Source organism: Lampetra planeri, chromosome 48 (assembly GCF_965212315.1).
Source record: "Lampetra planeri chromosome 48, kcLamPlan1.2.h2, whole genome shotgun sequence".
NCBI lineage: Eukaryota > Metazoa > Chordata > Hyperoartia > Petromyzontiformes > Petromyzontidae > Lampetra > Lampetra planeri.
In genome coordinates this window covers 6,081,034-6,103,444 of record NC_136154.1, presented here as the reverse complement: position 1 = coordinate 6,103,444, position 22,411 = coordinate 6,081,034, and the positions used below count along the sequence as shown (strand labels likewise).

General features: G+C 54.5%; 1 protein-coding gene across 1 annotated transcript in view; it reads right to left on the bottom strand.

Annotated features, from left to right (window-relative positions):
* Positions 1–507: 507 nt before the first annotated feature.
* The window catches only part of LOC144733610 (glycogen [starch] synthase, muscle-like), a 37,408-nt gene continuing 15,504 nt past the window's right edge, over positions 508–22,411 (bottom strand). Inside the window, 8 exon segments of the mRNA XM_078615629.1 lie at positions 508–2,822; positions 2,824–2,841; positions 3,418–3,498; positions 8,320–8,457; positions 8,459–8,484; positions 15,795–15,890; positions 16,542–16,668; positions 18,393–18,506. Of these exon segments, the coding sequence (XP_078471755.1) occupies positions 2,385–2,822; positions 2,824–2,841; positions 3,418–3,498; positions 8,320–8,457; positions 8,459–8,484; positions 15,795–15,890; positions 16,542–16,668; positions 18,393–18,506 (1,038 nt within the window). The 3' untranslated portion in view covers positions 508–2,384.

The following is a 22,411-nucleotide window of genomic DNA, read 5'->3' as shown; positions in this document are numbered from 1 at the left end:
CACCCACTCACTCACTCACCCAATCACTCACTCACTCACCCACTCACTCACCCACCCACTCACTCAATCACCCACCCACTCACCCACCCACTTACTACACCACTCACACACTTACTCATTCACTCACCGACTCACTCACTCAATCACTCACGCAATTATTCACTCACTCACCCACTCACTCACTTATTCACTAACTCTCACTCACCTATTCACTCACTCATGCACTTATTCACTAATTCACTCACCTACTAATTAACTGAAAGACAATCACCCACTCACCCACCCATATCAATCACTCACGCACCCACTCACTCACCCACACACTCAACCCAATCACTCACCCACCTACTCACTTGTTCAAGGCGGCCGTGTTTACTAAACTATAAACTAAACTCTTTTTTATTTGTAGCAGCTAAGGCCCACCGAGCTATGGAGCTCTTTTTGAGAAGTGGCCTGGCTATCACAAATGATCGCAGCTCAACGAAGTGACTGATATCAGCATCATCATCATTATCACGTGGAAATTTATTGCAACCAAATACTCTAAACGCACGATTCTAAATGTGGAAGAATAAATTGGAGGATCCGCAGAAAAAAATCCACGTGACCACATGGAAAAAGAGAGAGAACACACAAACTCTAAATATACAGCAGCAGGCATCGTCAGCGTCAGGATCAAATCCACGATCCTCCTGCGTACCAGGCGAGGTAGTCAACATCTCTGGGTGGATTTCGGTCACGGTGCGAGCGATGTTGAATTACGTGGAGAGTTTCAGTCACGCCGCCCACTCCCCTTTATTTTATCTTAGCACGCACGCACGGACACATGCACGGACACACGCACGCACGCACAGACGCACGCACGGACGCATGACCGCATGGACATACGCACGGACGCATGACCGCACACGGATGCACGTACGGACGGACGACCGCACGGACGTACGCACAAACAGACGTACGCACGGCCGGATACACGACCGCACAGATGGACGCACGGACGGACGCACAGATGCGAGGCAGACACGTCCGACGTCTCCAACTTGTGCTCGCACTCAAAGGCGCTCATTGCCGTGGCGATGAGCGGGGGCCATACTACTGCATAGCGCCGCACCGACGCACTCGTTTGACGGGGCTGAGTTGACCGAGAGAGGGGCAGGGGAGGCCCCAGGTACCGGTTTAGAAAATCATCGTGGCCGGCATTGGCGGTGGTGGCCGTGCGCGGGAATTGAATCCGGGTCACCATGGTCCAGAGCGCGACGCAGCGGAAACCGCTACGCCACTCACGTGTGCACACACGCACATGCGCATGCGATAGACGTTTCGCCCCCCCCCTACTACAGTAGCAGCCCCATTTTTTTTACTCCCACGTGGAAGCGGTGGCCATTTTAAACCCCATAACAGTATGTCGCTACGGTAACGGCGGCCATTTTAAACTCAAAGATGGTAGAATGTCGCGACGGTAACCATTTGAAACCCCATGAGCAGATTGTCGCTACGGTAACGGCGGCCATTTTAAACTCAGAGATGGTAGAATGTCGCGACGGTAACCATTTGAAACCCCACGAGTAGATTGTCGCTACGGTAACGGCGGCCATTTTAAACCCCAAGACGGTATAATTTCGCTATGGTAACAGCGGCCATTTTAAATTGCACACCAGTAGATTGTCGCTACGGTAACCATTTTTAACTTCACGGCAGTAGAATGTCACTACGGTAAAACGTGGCAATTTTAAACTGCACGACAGTAGATTGTCGCCATGGTAACCATTTTTACCCCACGACAGTAGACTGCACTATGGTAACGGCGACCATTTGAAACCCCATGACAGTAGAATGTTGCTACAGTGGCGGCCATTTTAACACCACAACAGTAGAATGTCGCTACGGTAACCATTTGAAACCACATGACAGTAGATTGTCGCTACGGTAACGGCGGTCATTTTAAACCCTAAGATGGTAGAATGTCGTCACGGCGACGGCTGGCATTTTAACTTTGCTTTACTGCGGTCACTTCAACACCAAACAGACGCGTTAACTACACACACACACACGCGCGCGCGTTAGCCATCGCAACGCTACTACAGTAGCCATTATAACTATTTTTACTATTGTGGTGATGTTGGTGGTGGTGGTTGTGGTGATTGTGGTGATTGCAGTGGATGTGGCTGTGGTGATGGCGGTGGTTGCGGCAGTTGCGGTGATGGCGGTGGTTGTGGCGGTGGTTGTGGCGGTTGTGGTGGTTGCAGTGGATGTGGCGGTGGTTGTGGCGGTTGTGGTTGTGGTGCTTGCGGTGATGGCGGGTGGTTGTGGCTGCGGTGGTTCCAGCGGTGGTGGTGGCGGTTGTCATGGTGACATCTCCGCCCCCACCCATCCGCCCCTCTCTACTGAGCGAGCGAGTCGGTCGCTCTGATGGGGCCGAACCCCAGCGGCGTGCGGATGTTGCGTCGATCCTTCTCCGCCTCCAGCTCCTCGTCATAGTGCTCATCGTCGTCGTCCACTCCACCACCTCCTCCTCGCCCTCTCCCACCCCCACCTCGTCGTCCGCCACCGCCGCTGTAGCAGTCGCCCTCCTCCTCCTCCTCCTCCTCGTCGACGTCGTTGTCGTCGCGAGCGAACTCCCCATTGTCGCAGCCCACGCCGCTCTCGCTGCGGCCGTCTTCGTCGTCGTCGTCGTCGTCCCCGGAGCGGCTCCCCCTGGCCGACAACGAGGGCCCGGGGCTGCCACCGCCGCCGCCGTCGTCCGAACCGCCGGCGCTGCTGCCCCGCGGGCTGGAGGGGCGCGACACCGCCGGGGACGGAGGCACCGACGCGGGGCGGGGGGTAGCGGAAGCCGGACGTCTGGTGCGGGGGGAGGTGGGAAGGGGTGGGGGGGGGGGGCAAGAGGAGGAGGAGGTGGGAGACAAGAGGGAGGGGGGGGGGGGGTTTGTACGTGGTCAGCGCACCACACTATGAACCCGTCGACCCGAGTTGCATTCCCGCTGTTGGCCACCAACACTGGTGATGGGAGGGAGGGAGCGGAGGGAGGGAGGGAGGGGAAGGAGTGGAGGGGAGGGAGGGGAGGGATGGGAGCGGAGGGAGGGGAGGGAGCGGAGGGAGGGAGGGGAGGGGAGGGGAGGGGAGGGAGGGAGGGAGGGAGGGGAGGGAGGGGGAGGGATGGGAGGGGAGGGAGGGGAGGGAGGAGAGGGAAGGAGTGAAGGGAGGGAGGTAGTGGAGGGAGAGAGGAAGGGGAGGGAGGGAAGAAGGGAGGGAGGTATGGAGGAGAGGGGAGGGAGGGGAGGGGAGGGAAGGAGTGGAGGGAGGGGAGGGAGAGGAGGGAGGGAAGTGGAGGGAGAGAAGAAGGGAGGGAGGTAGTGGAGGGAGGGGAGGGGAGGGAGGGAGGGAAGGAGTGGAGGGAGAGAGAAGAGGGAGACTCACCTCCTCATACTCAGAGAGTTCGTACTTGAACTTGTCAGGAAAGGCCTTGGCCAGGGCCATGTGTCGAGCGTGGGAGTAATACTACACACACACAGACAAAGATTCCCCGTAAGCCTTGACAGACTGTTGGGGCAAGTGCTGTTAGCGAGCACACACACAGTGAGACACAGCTACACACAAGCAGAGTTACACTCACAGCTACACAACAACAACCGCCATTCGCCACTAAATGGCGGTGACGTCACCACGACGCTTGTGCCAGGCTATGTGCACATTGAGGCCACGTTAAGTGTCGAACGCCCACTGGCAGGAGGTCACGGGGCAGACCCAGCAGGTGCCACGGGTCGACTGACTGAGATGACCGAGATGAGTGGCTGATGCACCACCTGTGCGCCCTACTGTACCAACTTGCTGTGCTTTAGCCGCCCGGCGCTCCGCTCGTTGTTGTGAGCGTCGCTCCTTCCCCCTTCGTTGTTGTTGGAGGGCGACTGCCTCCAACTGCCCAGTAGCGTCCTTCACGAGCCTCCTCCACAGAGGCCGATCTTGACACCGCTGGTACCAGTCATCGGCAAGTCCACTCAGCTCCACATCCTCTTGGACCACATCACTCCATCTCTTCTCTAGCCAGTGCCGTGCCTGTTTAGCCCCATCGATCCGGCCGAACAAAAGCTGTTTAGGCATGCCGTGGCTGGGCATGCGAGCTACATGACCCAGCCAACGCAGCCTTGCCTGCTGGAGGAGCTCACCGATTGGACTTTTTCCAAATCATTCAAGGATTTGTGAGCTCCTCACACAATCCAGCCTGGTTGAACCCAGGATGGATCGTAGGCAGGCCAGCCTAAATGTTTCTAACCGGCGAAGATGTTCCATTAGGGAGGTCCACGTTTCGCAAGCTTAGAGAAGCGAGAGAATGAATGTGGCCGAGAAGACCTGAAGCTCTGTGTGGAGTGACAGACCAGATAGCTTCCATACAGCGTTACGCAAATGATGAAAACATAATGCCGCTCGACTGATTTGGAGTGAGACCTCTGCTGTCAAACCAGAGCCGGTCATGAGCACACTGCCCAGGAATGGGAAACTCTCCACTCCCTCCACAACTGGGAGTTGTGGGGTGGAGTGTCTGATGGTACAAAATACCCAGGCAGGTGCTTAGTTTTGGTGGGGCTGATGATAAGGCCCACCTCTTAGTGGCACGCTCCATATTCAGCAGCACCGCCTCCAACTCCTCCTCTGAGTGAGCAGCAATCACCAGATCATCGGCATACATAACATGGTTGACCAATAGGCAACCGTCCCTTGACCACACCCAGGCATCAATCAGCCTCCCATTGTATCTGTACCAGATGGAAATTCCTCCGGCACAGCCATCGAAGGCTTCATGAACTACGTGGTTGAAATAGATTTTAAATAATGTGGGAGTCAGAAGACATTCCCGTCGCACCCCAAGGTGTACAGGGAATTGCTCCGACTCCCAGCCATGTAGTTTTACCTGGCCGACTCACCATCATGAAGGTCCTTAATGATCGTGAGCAGAGATTCAGGGACTCCGAAAGCATGAAGAACAACCCAGAGCCCAGGCCTACTGATGGTATCATAGGCCTTGACCAGGTCAATAAAGCAGAGATGTAGATCTTGTTGGAATTCCCTACACCTCTGCTGTAGTAGACAGACAGAAAATATGGAATCTGTGCAGGACCGCCGTTTCCTGAAACCACACCGGGGCTCCGCAAGCCTCTACTCAGCGTGACTAGCAAGGCGATGTTGAATAATCCTTGCCAGGACCTTTCCCGGCACTGAGGAGTGAGATGCCCCTGTAGTTGTTACAGTCTGTGCAGTGAGGGGGGGGGGGACCACCAGGGCATCCTTCCAATCCTGTGGAACCCGTGTCATGTAGGGCAGTCTGTGCACAAACGCCACCCTCACTAAGCATTTCGCTTGGGAGATCATCTCTGCCCAGTGACTTTCCTCGTCTCAGACTCTGGATCGCCTTCAGTACTTGCTGAACAGATGGCACCTCAGCCAGCCACTCACAGGAGGTGAATACTCCTTCCAATATTTGAGGCACTGCAGCCTCAGTAGGGTAATCCCTGCTTTTTCCCATGATGTATTCTAGGCTGAGGGATTTACCCTCCCCCAAGACCTCACAGAAATGCTCAGCAAATCTGCGGTCGGAGATTGAATCACCGTTCTTTCACCTAATGATGGTGATAGGTGTGACACTACAAGTATTTTTTTGATAGAATTAAAGAGGGATTTGTGATCGTGGGCCACTGAGGCAGACTCCATCTCCTCAGCAACCTGTGACCACCACCCATCCTTACAGCGCCGTACGGCTCTCTGACCCTCCAAGGGAAGGCTGCGGTAAGCCTGCTCATTCTCTGACATGCGATGCTACAGACGATGAGAGTGGGCCTGTCACTTTTTCTCAACCAGCCTGAACACCGACTCTGTCAGCCAGGGTCTCTGGGGAGGTCTGTACCGTGTACCCAAGGCAGCCATTGCAGCTGCATGAGCCAAAGTCCTAAACCTCGCCCATTTCCCCTCGACATCAGGAGGAGTGGGGGACGATGCAAACCTCAGCTGCAAGCGATGGTTAAATTATTGCTTGCCACTTTCATCAGCTAGCCGAGACCAGGCCACTATGGGTTTGAATGGGGTCCTGGGCATACATCCACCACCGGAGTGGAAGAATGGCAGGCGCATCTTACAGATAACAAGTCGATGGTCAGTGGGCAGATCAACTCCATAGTAGGTCCTGGTGTTAAGGACATGGGCTTGCATCTGCTGTTCCGTCGCTATGTAGTCCAGCAGATGTTCTTGCTTAGACCCGCCATGCATCCATGATGTTGCGTGGATGGGCCGATGCCATAACAGTGTGTTGTTAATTACAAGCCCATGGGCTGCACAAAAGCCTAGCAGCCTCCTGCCGATGTTATTGAGCTGACCTGGCCCATTCCTTCCAATCACTCCAGACCAGGTGCCAGCATCATGACCAACTCGGGCATTAAAGTCACCCAACAAGATGACTGTATCCTGAGGGGCCACTTTAGTGAGCACCTGTGACAGGAGGTCATAGAAGGCATCTGACTCTACGGCCTTACCTGCATCCCTCCACGGATGTTCGTCTTCAGTGGGGGCATAAGTAATCACGACCACCATTCCTCACCTCTGGTTGATGGGAAGGTGAGCCCACAGTAGCCTGGAGCTTACAGCTTTCCACACCTCACCGCCACTCTCCCACGCCCCCTTCATTATTTTGTTCAGAAGAAGAGCCACACCCTTTTGTTTGGCAGTCTCCTGCCCCGAGAAGAGGACTGTCCACCCCTCATGGTGGATCCAGGCGGTACTGGTCCAGCTCCCGACACAAGAGTGGCAGCCTCTCCTCCGCAGTGAGCATTCGAACATTCCACGTGGCCACACACAGTGGCTTTTTGCTGTTTCTGGAGGAACCCCGAGGGTAAGGATTCAGTCTCCTGGCTCCGCCAAATGGGGTTTGGCCAGGAAACGTCATAGACGCTGTCCCCCCAGGGACAGTGGTAAATTGATTGAAGGTGGAGGGGTTACCAGCCCCTCACACCCATCCAGAACCCCCTCCGGCCGCTGTGGTGGCTACAAACGCCATGAGGGGAATGGCAAACCACAATTGGCCCTCCCCCCACGGCACTGCCCACCACAGCGTTGCCGTCCGGCCCCAACGAGGAGCTACACAAACACAGCTACTCACACAGCAACACACAGACACATATGTAGTGCCATAAGAGGGGCCACTGTGCCAGCCCAAGAGGGGAGGGGCTGCTGGGGGCTCTGGGATCCTAGGCAGATAAGCCCTCACCACCGGGCGCTAGGATCCCAGGCACCCCAGACAGTTAAGCCCCTTGGCGCCACCAACGGGGGGGGCTGTGTGTGCTCTGTGGGATATCTGGGGGCGCACACAACCCCACCCCTCGTTGGGGATGAGGCATAAAAGGGCAGCTCCCTGGACGATCGGGGCAGTCGCAGCTCAAGACCCAAGACCCGCCAGCCAGCCAGCTTAGGACCCTGGACCCCCTCGTCCCGCTTGTCCTTGTGAGGGCCGGGACGCTGTGCGGGCCAGTGGTGGGACTCTGGGACTTCAGGCTCTACGTCCTTGTGAGGGCAAGTTCCGAGGAAGCCAGAGTCCAGACCCGCACCTTGGCTGGGTCGGGTCAGGTAGCCTCCCCTAGGGTAATTGTAGCCAGAGGACCCCAGAGCGTAGCCAGAGTAGTGTATCTAGGCTGTGTACCTAGGCTGTGTACCTAGGCTGTAACAGAGTATCAGGACCATGGAGTGTTGTGTTGTAATAAAGAAGTTACCTCTACAAGTGTCTCCAGAACCCATTACACATACACAACGACACACACAGAGTTACACACACAGTAACACAAATACAGCTACACACACAGCTACACACAGCTACACACAGACACATACACAACGACACACACAGTAACACAAATACAGCTACATGCAACACAGCTACACACACAGCTACACACAGACACATACACAGCGACACACACAGAGTTACACACACAGTAACACAAATACAGCTACACACACAGCTACACACAGACACATACACAACGACACACAGTAACACAAATACAGCTACATGCAACACAACTACACAGACAGCTACACACAGACACATACACAACGACACACACAGAGTTACACAACCACAGCTACACACACAGCTACACACACACAGTTAGGTAGATACGGACACAGTTACATCGACACAAACTGGTATCTACCAAACCTCCCCTACCACCCCTCCCCTACCCGGAGCATGGCTTTCTCCGTGTATCCCCTCCATCTGTGTACCCCCTCTGCCTACCCCCTCTGGTGTACCCCCTCCATCTACCCCACCCCCCCGTGTACCTTGCCCAGGTATCTCCAGTCGAGCAGGTCTGACAGACGCTCGGTGCGGTTGCGCTGGATGATCCGCTGCCGCCGCGTCTGCTGCGAGAAGCTGTAGAGGAAGGAGGTGAGCTGGTTGCATGACTCGTCCGCAGAGCGGGTAGCGCCGATCCAGGATGTAGATCCCTGGCGGGGGGGCAGGGGGGGGGAGGGGGGGGGCAGGGGGGGAGGGGGGGGGCAGGGGGGGGCAAGGGGGGGGGCAAGGAGGGGCGGGGGGGGGGCAAGGAGGGGCAAGGGGGGGGCAAGGGGGGGGCAAAGGGGGGACAAGGGGGGGGCAAGTGGGGGCAAGGAGGGCGGATGGGGGGGGGCAAGGAGAGGCAGGGGGGGGGGCCACAGGGGGGGCAGGGGGGGGGGCAAGGGGGGGGGAGGGGGGAGCACACACCACAGAGGATCACGATGGCTGAGTCTGCGTGTTGGGCAGGGGAGGTTTGTGAGCAGCTGAGTTGGTGTGGGTAGAAGAACTGATGTGTGTGTGTCTGCGTTAGTGTGTGTGTGTTAGTGTGTTAGTGTGAGTGTGTTAGTGTGTGTGTGTTAGTGTGTGTGTTAGTGAAAAACCATTGCGGATGGCCACGTGGAATGTTCGAACGCTCACTGCGGAGGAGAGGCTGCCACTCCTTTGTCGGGAGCTGGACCGGTACTGCCTGGATCTCTGTGGCATTCAGGAGGTCCGGTGGACCGGTTCTGGCTCCTGCCACCATGAGGGGTGGACAGTCCTCTACTCGGGGCAGGAGACTGCCAAACAACAGGGTGTGGCTCTTCTTCTGAACAAAAGAATGAAGGGGGCGTGGGAGCGTGGCGGTGAGGTGTGGGAAGCTGTAAGCCCCAGGATATGTTGTGCTCGCCTTCCCATCAACCAGAGGCGAGGAGTGGTGGTCGTGGTTACTTATGCCCCCACCGAAGACGAACATCCGTGGAGGGATGCAGGCAAAGCCGATGAGTCAGACGCTTTGTATGACCTCCTGTCACAGGTGCTGGCTAAAGTGGCCACTCGGGACAGAGTCATCTTGTTGGGTGACTTCAATGCCCGAGTTGGTCATGATGCTGGCACCTGGTCTGGAGTGATTGGAAGCCATGGGCCAGATCAGCTCAATAACAACGGTAGGAGGCTGCTAGATTTTTGTGCAGCCCAGGGGCTTGTAATTACCAACACGCTCTTCCGGCATCGGCGCATCAACACAACATCATGGATGCATGCCGGGTCCAAGCAAGAACATCTGCTGGACTACATAGTGACGGACCAGCGAATGCGAGCCCATGTCCTTGACACCAGGACCTACCGTGGAGCTGATCTGCCCTCTGACCATCGACTAGTCATCTGTAAGATGCGCCTGCCATTCTTCCACTCCAGTGGTGGGTGTACACCCAGGATCCCATTCCAACCAAAAGTGGCCTGGTCTCAGTTAGCTGATGAAAGTTGCAAGCGAGAATTTCATCATCGCTTGCAGCTGGGGTTGGCATCGTCCCCCACTCCACCTGATGTCGAGGGTAAATGGGCGAGGTTTAAGACTGTGACTCATGCAGCTGCAATGGCTGCTTTGGGTACGCGGTCCAGACCTCCCCAGAAACCCTGGCTGATAGAGGAGGTGTTCAGGTTAATTGAGAAAAAGCGACAGGCCCACTCTGATCGCCTACAGCAGGGGTCCTCAAACTTTTTAAACAGGGGGCCAGTTCACTGTCCCTCAGACCGTTGGAGGGCCGGACTATAGTTAAACAAACTATGAACAAATTCCTATGCACACTGCATATATCTTATTTTGAAGTGAAGAAACAAAACGAGAACAAATACAATATTTAAAATGAAGAACAAGTAAAGTTAAATCAACAAACTTGCCAGTATTTCAATGGGAACTATGGGCCTGCTTTTGGCTAATGAGATGGTCAATGTCCGGTTTCATATTTGTCACTGCTAGTCGTAACAAGTGATGCAAGTGTGCATCCGTTAGTCTAGATCTGGTTGAAGATTTCAAATGTTTCATTCTGGAAAAAGTTTGTTCACAGACATAAGCGCTGCCAAAGATGGTTGCCATTTTGAGTGCATGGTTCCTGAGATGAGGATATGTCTCAGAGGGGAGAAATGCATAGAAATTATGAAGGCTGCTTGACTTGAATGCGTCTTTCAGAGAGTCACAATTCTGCAGTTCAGCCAGTTCCATTTGGTAAATTGTATCCACATTTTCAATGTCAATAGAAAATGGGTTACGGAAAAGCTGTATGTCCTGTTCATGGAGATGAAGCTCTTTAAATCTAAATTGGAACTCCTTTTGCAATTTTTCCAGTGAATCCACACATGTTTTGTTTGGGAATGCAACCAATGGTTTTTCCGCTAACAGATTTTGAGTTGTGGGGAGATGGCAGAAGTTTTCCTCCTTCACTTGTTTGATGAGGAGGCCTCATTTTACTTCAAATGCTTTGACATGTGATTGCACATCACAGATGAGCTTCCCCTTTCCTTGAAGTTGCACATTGAAACTGTTGAGTAGCTCTGTTACATTTGTCAGAAAGGCAAGGTGCCATTTCCATTCTGCATCATTGAGCTCTGGTACTTCTTTGTTTTTTGAAAACAGAAAAGCTGTAATCTGTGGAAGTAAGTCATAGAAACTTTCAAAACTCTCCCTCGACTCAGCCAATGGACTTCTGTGTGGTACAGAACATCTTCATAGTCAACATTTAGCTCAGACAGAAATTCCTGAAATTGTCTGTGGTTTAGTGCATGAGCTCTAATGAAGTTAACAGTCCCACTTCAGTGATTTACTACACAGCGCTTGTTGGTGGATGAGGCAGTGTATGGCTATTGGATGAGAATGGTTATGTTTGTCCATCTCTTGGTTAATGCGAGCAATTACTCCTTTCTTAGACCCCACCATGCTAGGAGCACCATCAGTTGTCACACTGGCTAGTTTAGCCCAGTTCAGCTCCAAACCATTCACAGTTTGGCAAACCTTTTCATAGATATCCTCTCCTGTAGTTGTTCCTTTGATGCTTTGCAGTGCAGCAAGCTCTTCTGTGACTTTGAAATAGTCATTCGTCCCACGAATAAAAATTAGAAGTTGTGCAGAATCACGAACATCATTGCTTTCGTCGAGTGCCAAGGAAAAATAGGAAAGTTTTTTTTGTGGAGTTTTGCAAATGCTGATGGAAATTGTCTCCCATTTCTTCAATCCTCCGTGTAATTGTAGGTCCTGAAAGACTCACTGTACTAAATAAATCGGCCTTCTCTGGACACATCTCTTTGGCAACAGAAAGAAGGCATTCTTTAACAAATTCTCCCTCAACGAATGGTCTGCCAGTGCACACTATTAGCTTGGCAACTTGAAAACTTGCTCGCAGTGATGAAATATTTAGCTGCTTCTGCTTCACAAAAGTATTTTGCTGAGTTGTTAATGTATTTTTCAGTTTTTATATTTTATCTTTTCTCACTTCTCCGACCAAACAATCATATTTATCTTTATGTTGAGTTTCATAGTGTCGACGTAAATTGTATTCTTTGAACACAGACACTATATTCTAGCATATCAGACACACAGCTCTTTCCTTGTACTGCATGAAAAAGTAATCATAAGTCCACTGTTTTTTGAATATCCTACACTCCGAGTAAATTTTTCTCTTTCTTGACATCATTGTTTCCTAGGGAGTCAAAATTGCTATTAGTAAAATACCAATATATATACAGCGCTACAAAAACAATATACCAGCAATAACTTTGCCCACACAGAGACATACAGAGTGCACTGCCCATCAATGCAGTCTGATTGGGGGAACTCCACTTTTACCCCAGGCTCACACTGGTGCGGGTGCCATTAAAAAGTTAATTACACCTGCAGTTTTGTTCACAGATCGCAGCCCAATGAGTGCTCACCAGCGCAGCCCAATTAGTGCTCACCAGCGCAGCCCAATTAGTGCTCACAAGCGCAGCCCAATTAGTGACCATGGGCCGAATAAATGCCCTCGGTGGGCCGCATGTGGCCCGCGGGCCGTAGTTTGAGGACCCCTGGCCTACAGCATCCCACGTCAGAGAATGAGGAGGTTTACCGCAGCCTTCGCTCGGAGGTTCGGAGAGCCGTAAGGCGCTGTAAGGATGGGTGGTGGTCGCGGGTTGCTGAGGAGATGGAGTCTGCCTCAGTGGCCCGCGATCACAAATCACTATTTAACTCCATCAAAAAAGTTGCCTGCAGCGCCACACCTATTACCATCATTAGGGAAAAAACGGTGATCCAATCTCCGACCCCCAGGAACAGGTTTGCAGATTTGCTGAGCATATCTGTGAGGTCCTGGGGGAGGGAAAATCTCTCAGCCAGGAATACATCATGGCACAAAGTGGGGATAACCCTGCTGAGGCTGCGGTGCCTCAAATATTGGAAGAGGTCACCCCCTGTGAGTGGCTGGCTGAGGTGCCAGCTGTTGAGGAAGTACTGAGGGCGATCCGGAGTCTGAGACCAGGAAAGGCACCGGGCAGAGATGATCTCCCAAGCGAAATGCTGAGGGAGGGTGGCGTTTGTGCACAGACTGCCCTATATGACATCATAACAACAGTCTGGACCACTGGATGGGTTCTGCAGGACTGGAAGGATGCCCTGGTGGTCCCCCTTTTTAAGAAGGGGGACCGTACCGACTGTAACAACTACAGGGGCATCTCACTCCTCAGTGTGCCGGGAAAGGTCCTGGCAAGGATTATTCAACATCGCCTTGCTAGGCACGCTGAGGAGAGGCTTGCGGAGCCCCAATGCGGTTTCAGGAAAGGGCGGTCCTGCACAGATGCCATATTTTCTGTCCGTCTGCTACAGCAGAGGTGTAGGGAATTCCAAAAAGACCTACATCTCTGCTTTATTGACCTGGTCAAGGCCTATGATACCATCAGTAGGCGTGGGCTCTGGGTTGTTCTTCGTGCTTTCGGAGTCCCTGATCCTCTGCTCACGATCATTAAGGACCTTCATGATGGTGAGAGGGCCCGGGTAAAACTACGTGGCCGGGAGTCGGAGCCTTTCCCTGTACACCTTGGGGTGCGACAGGGATGTCCTTTGGCTCCCACATTATATAACATCTATTTCGACTGCGTAGTTCGTGAAGCTTTCAATAGCTGTACCGGGGGAATTTCCATTTGGTACAGATATAATGGGAGGCTGATCGACGCCCGGGTGCGATCAAGGGATGGCACCCTATCAGTCAACCACGTTATGTACGCCGATGATTTGGTAATAGCTGCTCATTCAGAAGAGGAGTTGGAGACGCTGCTGCTGAGACTGGAGCGTGCCACTAAGAGGTGGGGCCTTACCATCAGCCCCACCAAAACTAAGCACCTGCCTGGGTATTTTGTACCATCGGACACTCCACCCCCACAACTCCCAATCGGTGATGGGGCAGTTGTGGAGAGAGTGGAGAGTTTCCCATACCTGGGCAGTGTGCTTATGACCGGCTCCAGTTTATCAGCAGAGGTCTCACTCCGAATCAGTCGAGCGGCAATATAATTTCATCGGTTGCGTAACGCTGTGTGGAAGCTACCTGGTCTGTCGCTCCACACGAAGCTTCAGGTCTTCTCGGCCACGGTCATTCACTCCCTTCTCTACGCTTGCGAAACGTGGACCGCCCTAATGGAGCATCTTCGCCGTTTGGAAACATTTAGGCTGGCCTGCCTACGATCCATCCTGGGTTTAACCAGGTTGGATTGTGTGAGGAGCTCACAAATCCTTGAAAGATCTGGGCAAAGTCCCATCGGTGAGCTCCTCCGGCAGGCAAGGCTGCGTTGGCTGGGTCATGTAGCCTGCATGCCCAGCCACCGCATGCCTAAACAGCTTTTGTTCGGCCGGATCGAGGGGGCTAAATGGGCGCGGCACGGGCTAGAAAAGAGATGGAGTGATGTGGTACAGGAGGACGTGGAGCTGAGTGGACTTGCCGATGACTGGTACCAGCGGTGTCAAGATCGGCCTCAGTGGAGAAGGCTCGTGAAGGACGCTACTGGGCAGTTGGAGGCAGTCGCCCTCCAACAACAACGGAGGGCGGAGGAGTGACGCTCACAACAACGAGCGGAGCGCCGGGTGGCTAAAGCACAGCAAGTTGGTACAGTAGGGGGCACAGGTGGTGCATCAGCCAGTCATCTCGGTCATCTCGGTCAGTCGACCCGTGGCACCTGGGTCTGCCCCGTGACCTCCTGCCAGCGGGCGTTCGACACTTCACGTGGCCTCAAGGTGCACTTGGCCTGGCACAAGCGTCGTGGTGACGTCACCGCCACTTAGTGGCGAATGGCGGTTGTTGTTGTTGTTAGTGTGTGTGTGGTGGTGTGTGTGTGTGTGTGTACGTGTGTCTGTGTTTTAGTGTGTGGGGAGTGGTAGTGTAGCGGTTAGCGCTCTGCACTACGAACCTGGCGACCCGGGTTCGATTCCCGCTCACGGCCAAAACCCAGTGACGATTATCTGAACCGGCCCTGGGCCTCCCCTAGGTCGGCTCGGCCTCAAATGAGTACCTGGTGCAGTGTGTAGTAAACATCGCCGCTCGGCAGACAAAGGCGGTCGGGCGTGGTGCTGGCCACCCACCCTCTCGTGTGCCGTTCCGGCCTTCATAGACGCTCGCTAACAGCACTTGCCCCAACAGTCTGTTAAGGCTACACGGAGGATCTTTGATTTTGAAGTGTCGAAGGCTCGTTGCTGGCAACAGGAGGTCACGAGACAGACCCAGCAGATGTCATGGGTTGACTGCTGTGCCAGGCAAGGTGCAGGTCACGGGGCAGACCCAGCAGGTAACATGGGGGATGCATGACAGAGACGACTGGCCGATGCCCAACCACCACCCCCCCCACCACCCCCACCACCACCACCACCCCCACCACCACCACCACCACCACCACCCCCACCACCACCCCCCACCACCCCCACCACCACCACCACCACCCCCACCACCACCCCCACACCGCCACCCGCCACCCCCACCACCCCCACCACCCCCACCCCCACCCCCACCACCACCACCCCCACCACCACCACCACCCCCACCACCAGCCCCACCACCACCCCCACCACCACCACCACCACCCCCACCACCACCCCCACCATCACCCCCACCACCACCCCCACCACCACCCCCACCCCCACCACCACCCCCACCACCACCAACCCCACCACCACCCCCACCACCACCCCCCACCCCCACCCCCACCACCACCCCCACCCCCACCACCACCACCACCCCCACCACCACCCCCACCCCCACCACCACCCCACCACCACCACCACCACCACCCCCACCACCACCCACACCCCCACCCCCACCACCACCACCACCACCACCACCACCCCCACCACCCCCACCACCCCCACCACCACCCCCACCACCAACCCCACCACCACCACCACCACCACCCCCACCACCACCACCCCCACCACCCCCACCACCACCACCCCCACCACCCCCACCACCACCACCCCCACCACCCCCACCACGGCGCTCACCGTAGGACATGGGGTCTGCGACGTGCTCCCCCATGAAGCAGCCGAAGCCGGAGAGGTTGGTGGAGATGCTCGGGATGCCCATGACGGTGCACTCAGCTGCATCACGGAGACACGCGGAGACACGCGGAGACACGCAGTGAGAAACAGAGACACACAGAGACACAGAGACACGCGGAGAGACACACAGAGACACACAGAGACACACATAGAGACACAGAGACACAGAGACACACAGTGAGACACACAGTGAGACACACAGAGACACACAGAGACTCAGAGAAACACAGACACACAGAGACACATAGAGACACACAGAGACACACAGTGATACACAGACACACAGAGACACACAGAGACACACAGTGAGACACACAGAGACACGCAGAGACACACAGAGACACACAGACACACACAGACACACAGACACACAGAGACTCAGAGACACACACAGAGACACACACAGAGACACAGTGAGACACACAGAGACACAAAGAGACACACAGAGACACGCGTAGAGACACGCGTAGAGACACGCGTAGAGACACACAGAGACACAGAGAGACACACAGAGAGACACGCAGAGACTCACAGAAACACAAAGACATACAGAGACACACAGAGACTCACAGAGACACACAGAGACTCACAGAGACTCACAGAGATACACAGAGACACACAGAGACTCACAGAGACACACAGAGACACACAGTGAGACACAGAGACACACAGAGACACACAGAGACACACCTGGCGTGTACCCCCAGGGCTCGTAGTAGGAGGGGAACACCCCGAGGTGGCAGCCGCGCACGAAGTCGTCGTAGTCCATGGGCAGCAGCGGCGACGTGGAGGAGAGGAACTCCGGGTGGAAGATGATCTGTGTGGCCACGCAGACTCACTCAGTCACTCACTCAGACTCACGCAGACTCACTCAGACTGACTCAGTCACAGACTCACTCAGACTCAGTCACTCACTCAGACTCACGCAGACTCACTCAGACTCACTCAGACTCACTCACGCAGACTCACTCACTCAGTCACTCACTCACTCAGACTCACTCAGTCACACTAACACCCAGACCCAGACTCAGACCCAGACTCAGACTCACTCAGACCCAGACTCAGACTCAGACCCAGACTCAGACTCACTCAGACCCAGACTCAGACTCAGACTCACTCAGACTCAGACTCAGACCCAGACTCAGACCCAGACTCAGACCCAGACTCACTCAGACCCAGACCCAGACTCAGACCCAGACTCAGACTCAGACCCAGACTCAGACCCAGACTCAGACCCAGACTCAGACCCAGACTCAGACCCAGACTCAGACCCAGACTCAGACCCAGACTCAGACCCAGACTCAGACTCACTCAGACCCAGACTCAGACTCAGACTCACTCAGACTCAGACTCAGACCCAGACCCAGACCCAGACCCAGACCCAGACCCAGACCCAGACTCAGACCCAGACTCACTCAGACCCAGACCCAGACCCAGACTCCAGACTCAGACCCAGACTCAGACCCAGACCCAGACTCAGACCCAGACTCAGACCCAGACTCAGACCCAGACTCAGACCCAGACTCAGACTCAGACCCAGACCCAGACTCAGACCCAGACCCAGACTCAGACTCAGACCCAGACCCAGACTCAGACCCAGACTCAGACCCAGACCCAGACTCAGACCCAGACTCAGACCCAGACTCAGACTCAGACCGAGACTCAGACCCAGACCCAGACTCAGACCCAGACTCAGACTCAGACCCAGACTCAGACCCAGACCCAGACTCAGACCCAGACTCAGGCCCAGACTCAGACTCAGACCCAGACCCAGACTCAGACTCAGACCCAGACTCAGACCCAGACCCAGACTCAGACCCAGACCCAGACTCAGACCCATACTCAGACCCAGACCCAGACTCAGACCCAGACCCAGACGCAGACTCAGTCTCAGACCCAGACTCAGACTCAGACCCAGACCCAGACTCAGACCCAGACTCAGACCCATACTCAGACCCAGACCCAGACCCAGACTCAGACCCAGACTCAGACCCAGACCTAGACCCAGACCCAGACTCAGACTCAGTCTCAGACCCAGACCCAGACCCAGACCCAGACTCAGACCCAGACCCAGACGCAGACTCAGTCTCAGACACAGACTCAGACCCAGACCCAGACTCAGTCTCAGACCCAGACCCAGACTCAGTCTCAGACCCAGACTCAGACCCAGACCCAGACTCAGACCCAGACTGAGACCCAGACTCAGACCCAGACTCAGACCCAGACCCAGACTCAGACCCAGACTCAGACCCAGATGCAGACTCAGTCTCAGACCCAGACTCAGACCCAGACCCAGACTCAGTCTCAGACCCAGACCCAGACTCAGACCCAGACTCAGTCTCAGACCCAGACTCAGACCCAGACCCAGACTCAGACCCAGACCCAGACTGAGACCCAGACTCAGACCCAGACCCAGACTCAGACCCAGACTCAGACCCAGACCCAGACCCAGACTCAGACCCAGACCCAGACCCAGACTCAAACCCATACTCAGACCCAGACCCAGTCTCCCGGTGACCCCGTGACCCCGTGACCCCTCACCTTGACCCGGTCAGCGGGGTCGTTGAAGATGCCGATGCGGCGAATGTTGCTGAGCACCGGGTCAGAGGCGTCGTCCAGCATGTTGTGTGTGCACACGGGGGGCAGAGACTTCCTCTACAACAACAACAACATCAACCACAACAACATCAACAACAACCACAACAACAACAACCAGCATGTTGTGTGTACACACGGGGGGCAGACTTCCTCTACAACAACATCAACAACAACATCAACCACAACAACATCAACAACCACAACAACAACAACCAGCATATTGTGTGTGCAGACGGGTGGCAGAGACTTCCTCTACAACAACAACAACATCAACCACAACAACATCAACAACAACATCAACCACAACAACATCAACAACCACAACAACAACAACAACAACCAGCATGTTGTGTGTACACACGGGGGGCAGACTTCCTCTACAACAACATCAACAACAACATCAACCACAACAACATCAACAACCACAACAACAACAACAACCAGCATGTTGTGTGTACACACGGGGGGCAGAGACTTCCTCTACAACAACAACAACAACATCAACAACAACAACCACAACAACCACAACAACAACCACAACAACAACCAGAATGTTGTGTGTACACACGGGGGGCAGAGACTTCCTCTACAACAACAACAACATCAACAACAACAACCACCACAACAACCACAACAACAACCAGCATGTTGTGTGTACACACGGGGGGCAGAGACTTCCTCTACAACAACAACAACAACATCAACAACAACATCAACAACAACAACAACAACCACAACAACATCAACAACAACAACCAGCATGTTGTGTGTACACACGGGGGGCAGAGACTTCCTCTGTATCGCAACAACAACAACCACAACATCAACAACAACAACAACAACAACAACCAGCATGTTGTGTGTACACACGGGGGGCAGTGACTGCCTCTATCACAACAACAACCACAACAACATCAACAACAACCACAACAACATCAACAACAACCAGCATGTTGTGTGTACACACACAACATGCACACACACAATCACCACAACCATCACCACCACAACCATCACAACCACCACAACTACACACAAAAACCACCACCACCACAACCACCACAACAACACACAACAACCACCACCACAACAACAACCACCACTGATGGCCAACACCATTGACAGCGATTATCTGAGCCTCCTCAAGGTCGACTCAGCCTCAAATGAGTACCTGGTGTAGCAGTGTGTGCGTTTAGTAGTATGCATCGCCACTGGGGAGACAAAGGCGGCCGGGCGTGGTGGTGCTGGCCACCCACCCCCTCTGTGTGTAGCCACAGTGCCGGCAGCCTTCATAGGCGCTGCTGCTGCTGCTACCCGCTACTAACAGCACTTGCCCCGGTAGTCTGAGAGGGCTACCTGGGGGAGCTTTACCTGGGCGCCATGGCGGCTAGGAGATGTTAACTACCTCGCCTGGTACGCAGGAGGTCGTGGGTTCGATCCCGACCCTGACAATGCCTGCTGCTGCTGTATATTTGTGTGTGGCTAGGAGATGTTGACTACCTCGCCTGGTACACAGGAGGTCGTGGGTTCCATCCCGACCCTGACGATGCCTGCTGCTGTATATGTTAAGTCTGTGTGTCTCTCTCATCATCATCACGGTGGCTAGGAGATGTTGACTACCTCGCCCTGGTGTGCAGGAGGTCGTGGGTTCGATCCCGACCCTGACAATGCCTGCTGCTGCTGTATATTTGTGTGTGGCTAGGAGATGTTGACTACCTCGCCTGGTACACAGGAGGTCGTGGGTTCAATCCCGACCCTGACGATGCCTGCTGCTGTATATTTGTGTGTGGCTAGGAGATGTTGACTACCTCGCCTGGTCTACAGGAGGTCGTGGGTTCGATCCCGACCCTGACGATGCCTGCTGCTGTATATTTGTGTGTGGCTAGGAGATGTTGACTACCTCTCCTTGTACACAGGAGGTCGTGGGTTCAATCCCGACCCTGACGATGCCTGCTGCTGTATATTTGTGTGTGGCTAGGAGATGTTGACTACCTCGCCTGTTGTACAGCAGGTCGTGGGTTCGATCCCGACCCTGACGATTCCTGCTGCTGCTGTGTATTTGTGTGTGGCTAGGAGATGTTGACTACCTTGCCTGGTGCGCAAGAGTTCATGGGTTCGATCCCGACCCTGACGATGCCTGCTGCTGCTCTATATTTGTGTGTGGCTAGGAGATGTTGACTACCTCGCCTGGTGTGCAGGAGGTCGTTGGTTCGATCCCGACCCTGACGATTTCTGCTGCTGCTGTATATATGTGTGTGGCTAGGAGATGTTGACTACCTCGCCTGGTCTACAGGAGATTCGTGGGTTTGATCCCGACCCTGACGACGCCTGCTGCTGCTGTATATTTGTGTGTGGCTAGGAGATGTTGATTACCTCGCCTGGTGTGCAGGAGGTCGTGGGTTCGATCCCGACCCTGACGATGCCTGCTGCTGCTGTATATTTGTGTGTGGCTAGGAGATGTTGACTACCTCGCCTGGTACACAGGAGGTCGTGGGTTCAATCCCGACCCTGACGATGCCTGCTGCTGTATATTTGTGTGTGGCTAGGAGATGTTGACTACCTCGCCTGGTACGCAGGAGGTCGTGGGTTCGATCCCGACCCTGACGATGCCTGCTGCTGTATATTTGTGTGTGGCTAAGAGATGTTGACTACCTCGCCTGGTGTGCAGGAGGTCGTTGGTTCGATCCCGACCCTGACGATTTCTGCTGCTGCTGTATATATGTGTGTGGCTAGGAGATGTTGACTACCTCGCCTGGTACGCAGGAGGTCGTGGGTTCGATCCCTACCCTGACGACGCCTGCTGCTGTATATTTGTGTGTGGCTAGGAGATGTTGACTACCTCGCCTGGTCTACAGGAGGTCGTGGGTTCGATCCCGACCCTGACGATGCCTGCTGCTGCTGTATATTTGTGTGTGGCTAGGAGATGTTGACTACCTCGCCTGGTACGCAGGAGGTCGTGGGTTCGATCCCGACCCTGACGATGCCTGCTGCTGTGTATTTGTGTGTGGCTAGGAGATGTTGACTACCTCGCCTGTTGTACAGCAGGTCGTGGGTTCGATCCCGACCCTGACGATTCCTGCTGCTGCTGTGTATTTGTGTGTGGCTAGGAGATGTTGACTACCTTGCCTGGTGCGCAGGAGTTCATGGGTTCGATCCCGACCCTGACGATGCCTGCTGCTGCTCTATATTTGTGTGTGGCTAGGAGATGTTGACTACCTCGCCTGGTGTGCAGGAGGTCGTTGGTTCGATCCCGACCCTGACGATTTCTGCTGCTGCTGTATATATGTGTGTGGCTAGGAGATGTTGACTACCTCGCCTGGTACGCAGGAGGTCGTGGGTTCGATCCCTACCCTGACGACGCCTGCTGCTGTATATTTGTGTGTGGCTAGGAGATGTTGACTACCTCGCCTGGTCTACAGGAGGTCGTGGGTTCGATCCCGACCCTGACGATGCCTGCTGCTGTCTATTTGTGTGTGGCTAGGAGATGTTGACTACCTCGCCTGGTACGCAGGAGGTCGTGGGTTCGATCCCGACCCTGACGATGCCTGCTGCTGTGTATTTGTGTGTGGCTAGGAGATGTTGACTACCTCGCCTGGTGTACAGCAGGTCGTGGGTTCGATCCCGACCCTGACGATGCCTGCTGCTGCTGTGTATTTGTGTGTGGCTAGGAGATGTTGACTACCTTGCCTGGTGCGCAGGAGTTCATGGGTTCGATCCCGACCCTGACGATGCCTGCTGCTGCTCTATATTTGTGTGTGGCTAGGAGATGTTGACTACCTCGCCTGGTCTACAGGAGGTCGTGGGCTCGATCCCGACCCTGACGACGCCTGCTGCTGCTGTATATGTTAAGTCTGTGTGTCTCTCTTCGTGGTCGCGTGGATTTGTCTCCGGGTCCTCCGGTTTTTCCCTCCACATTCAGAATCAACGTCACCACTCGTTTAGAGAATTTGGCCGCTGCTATA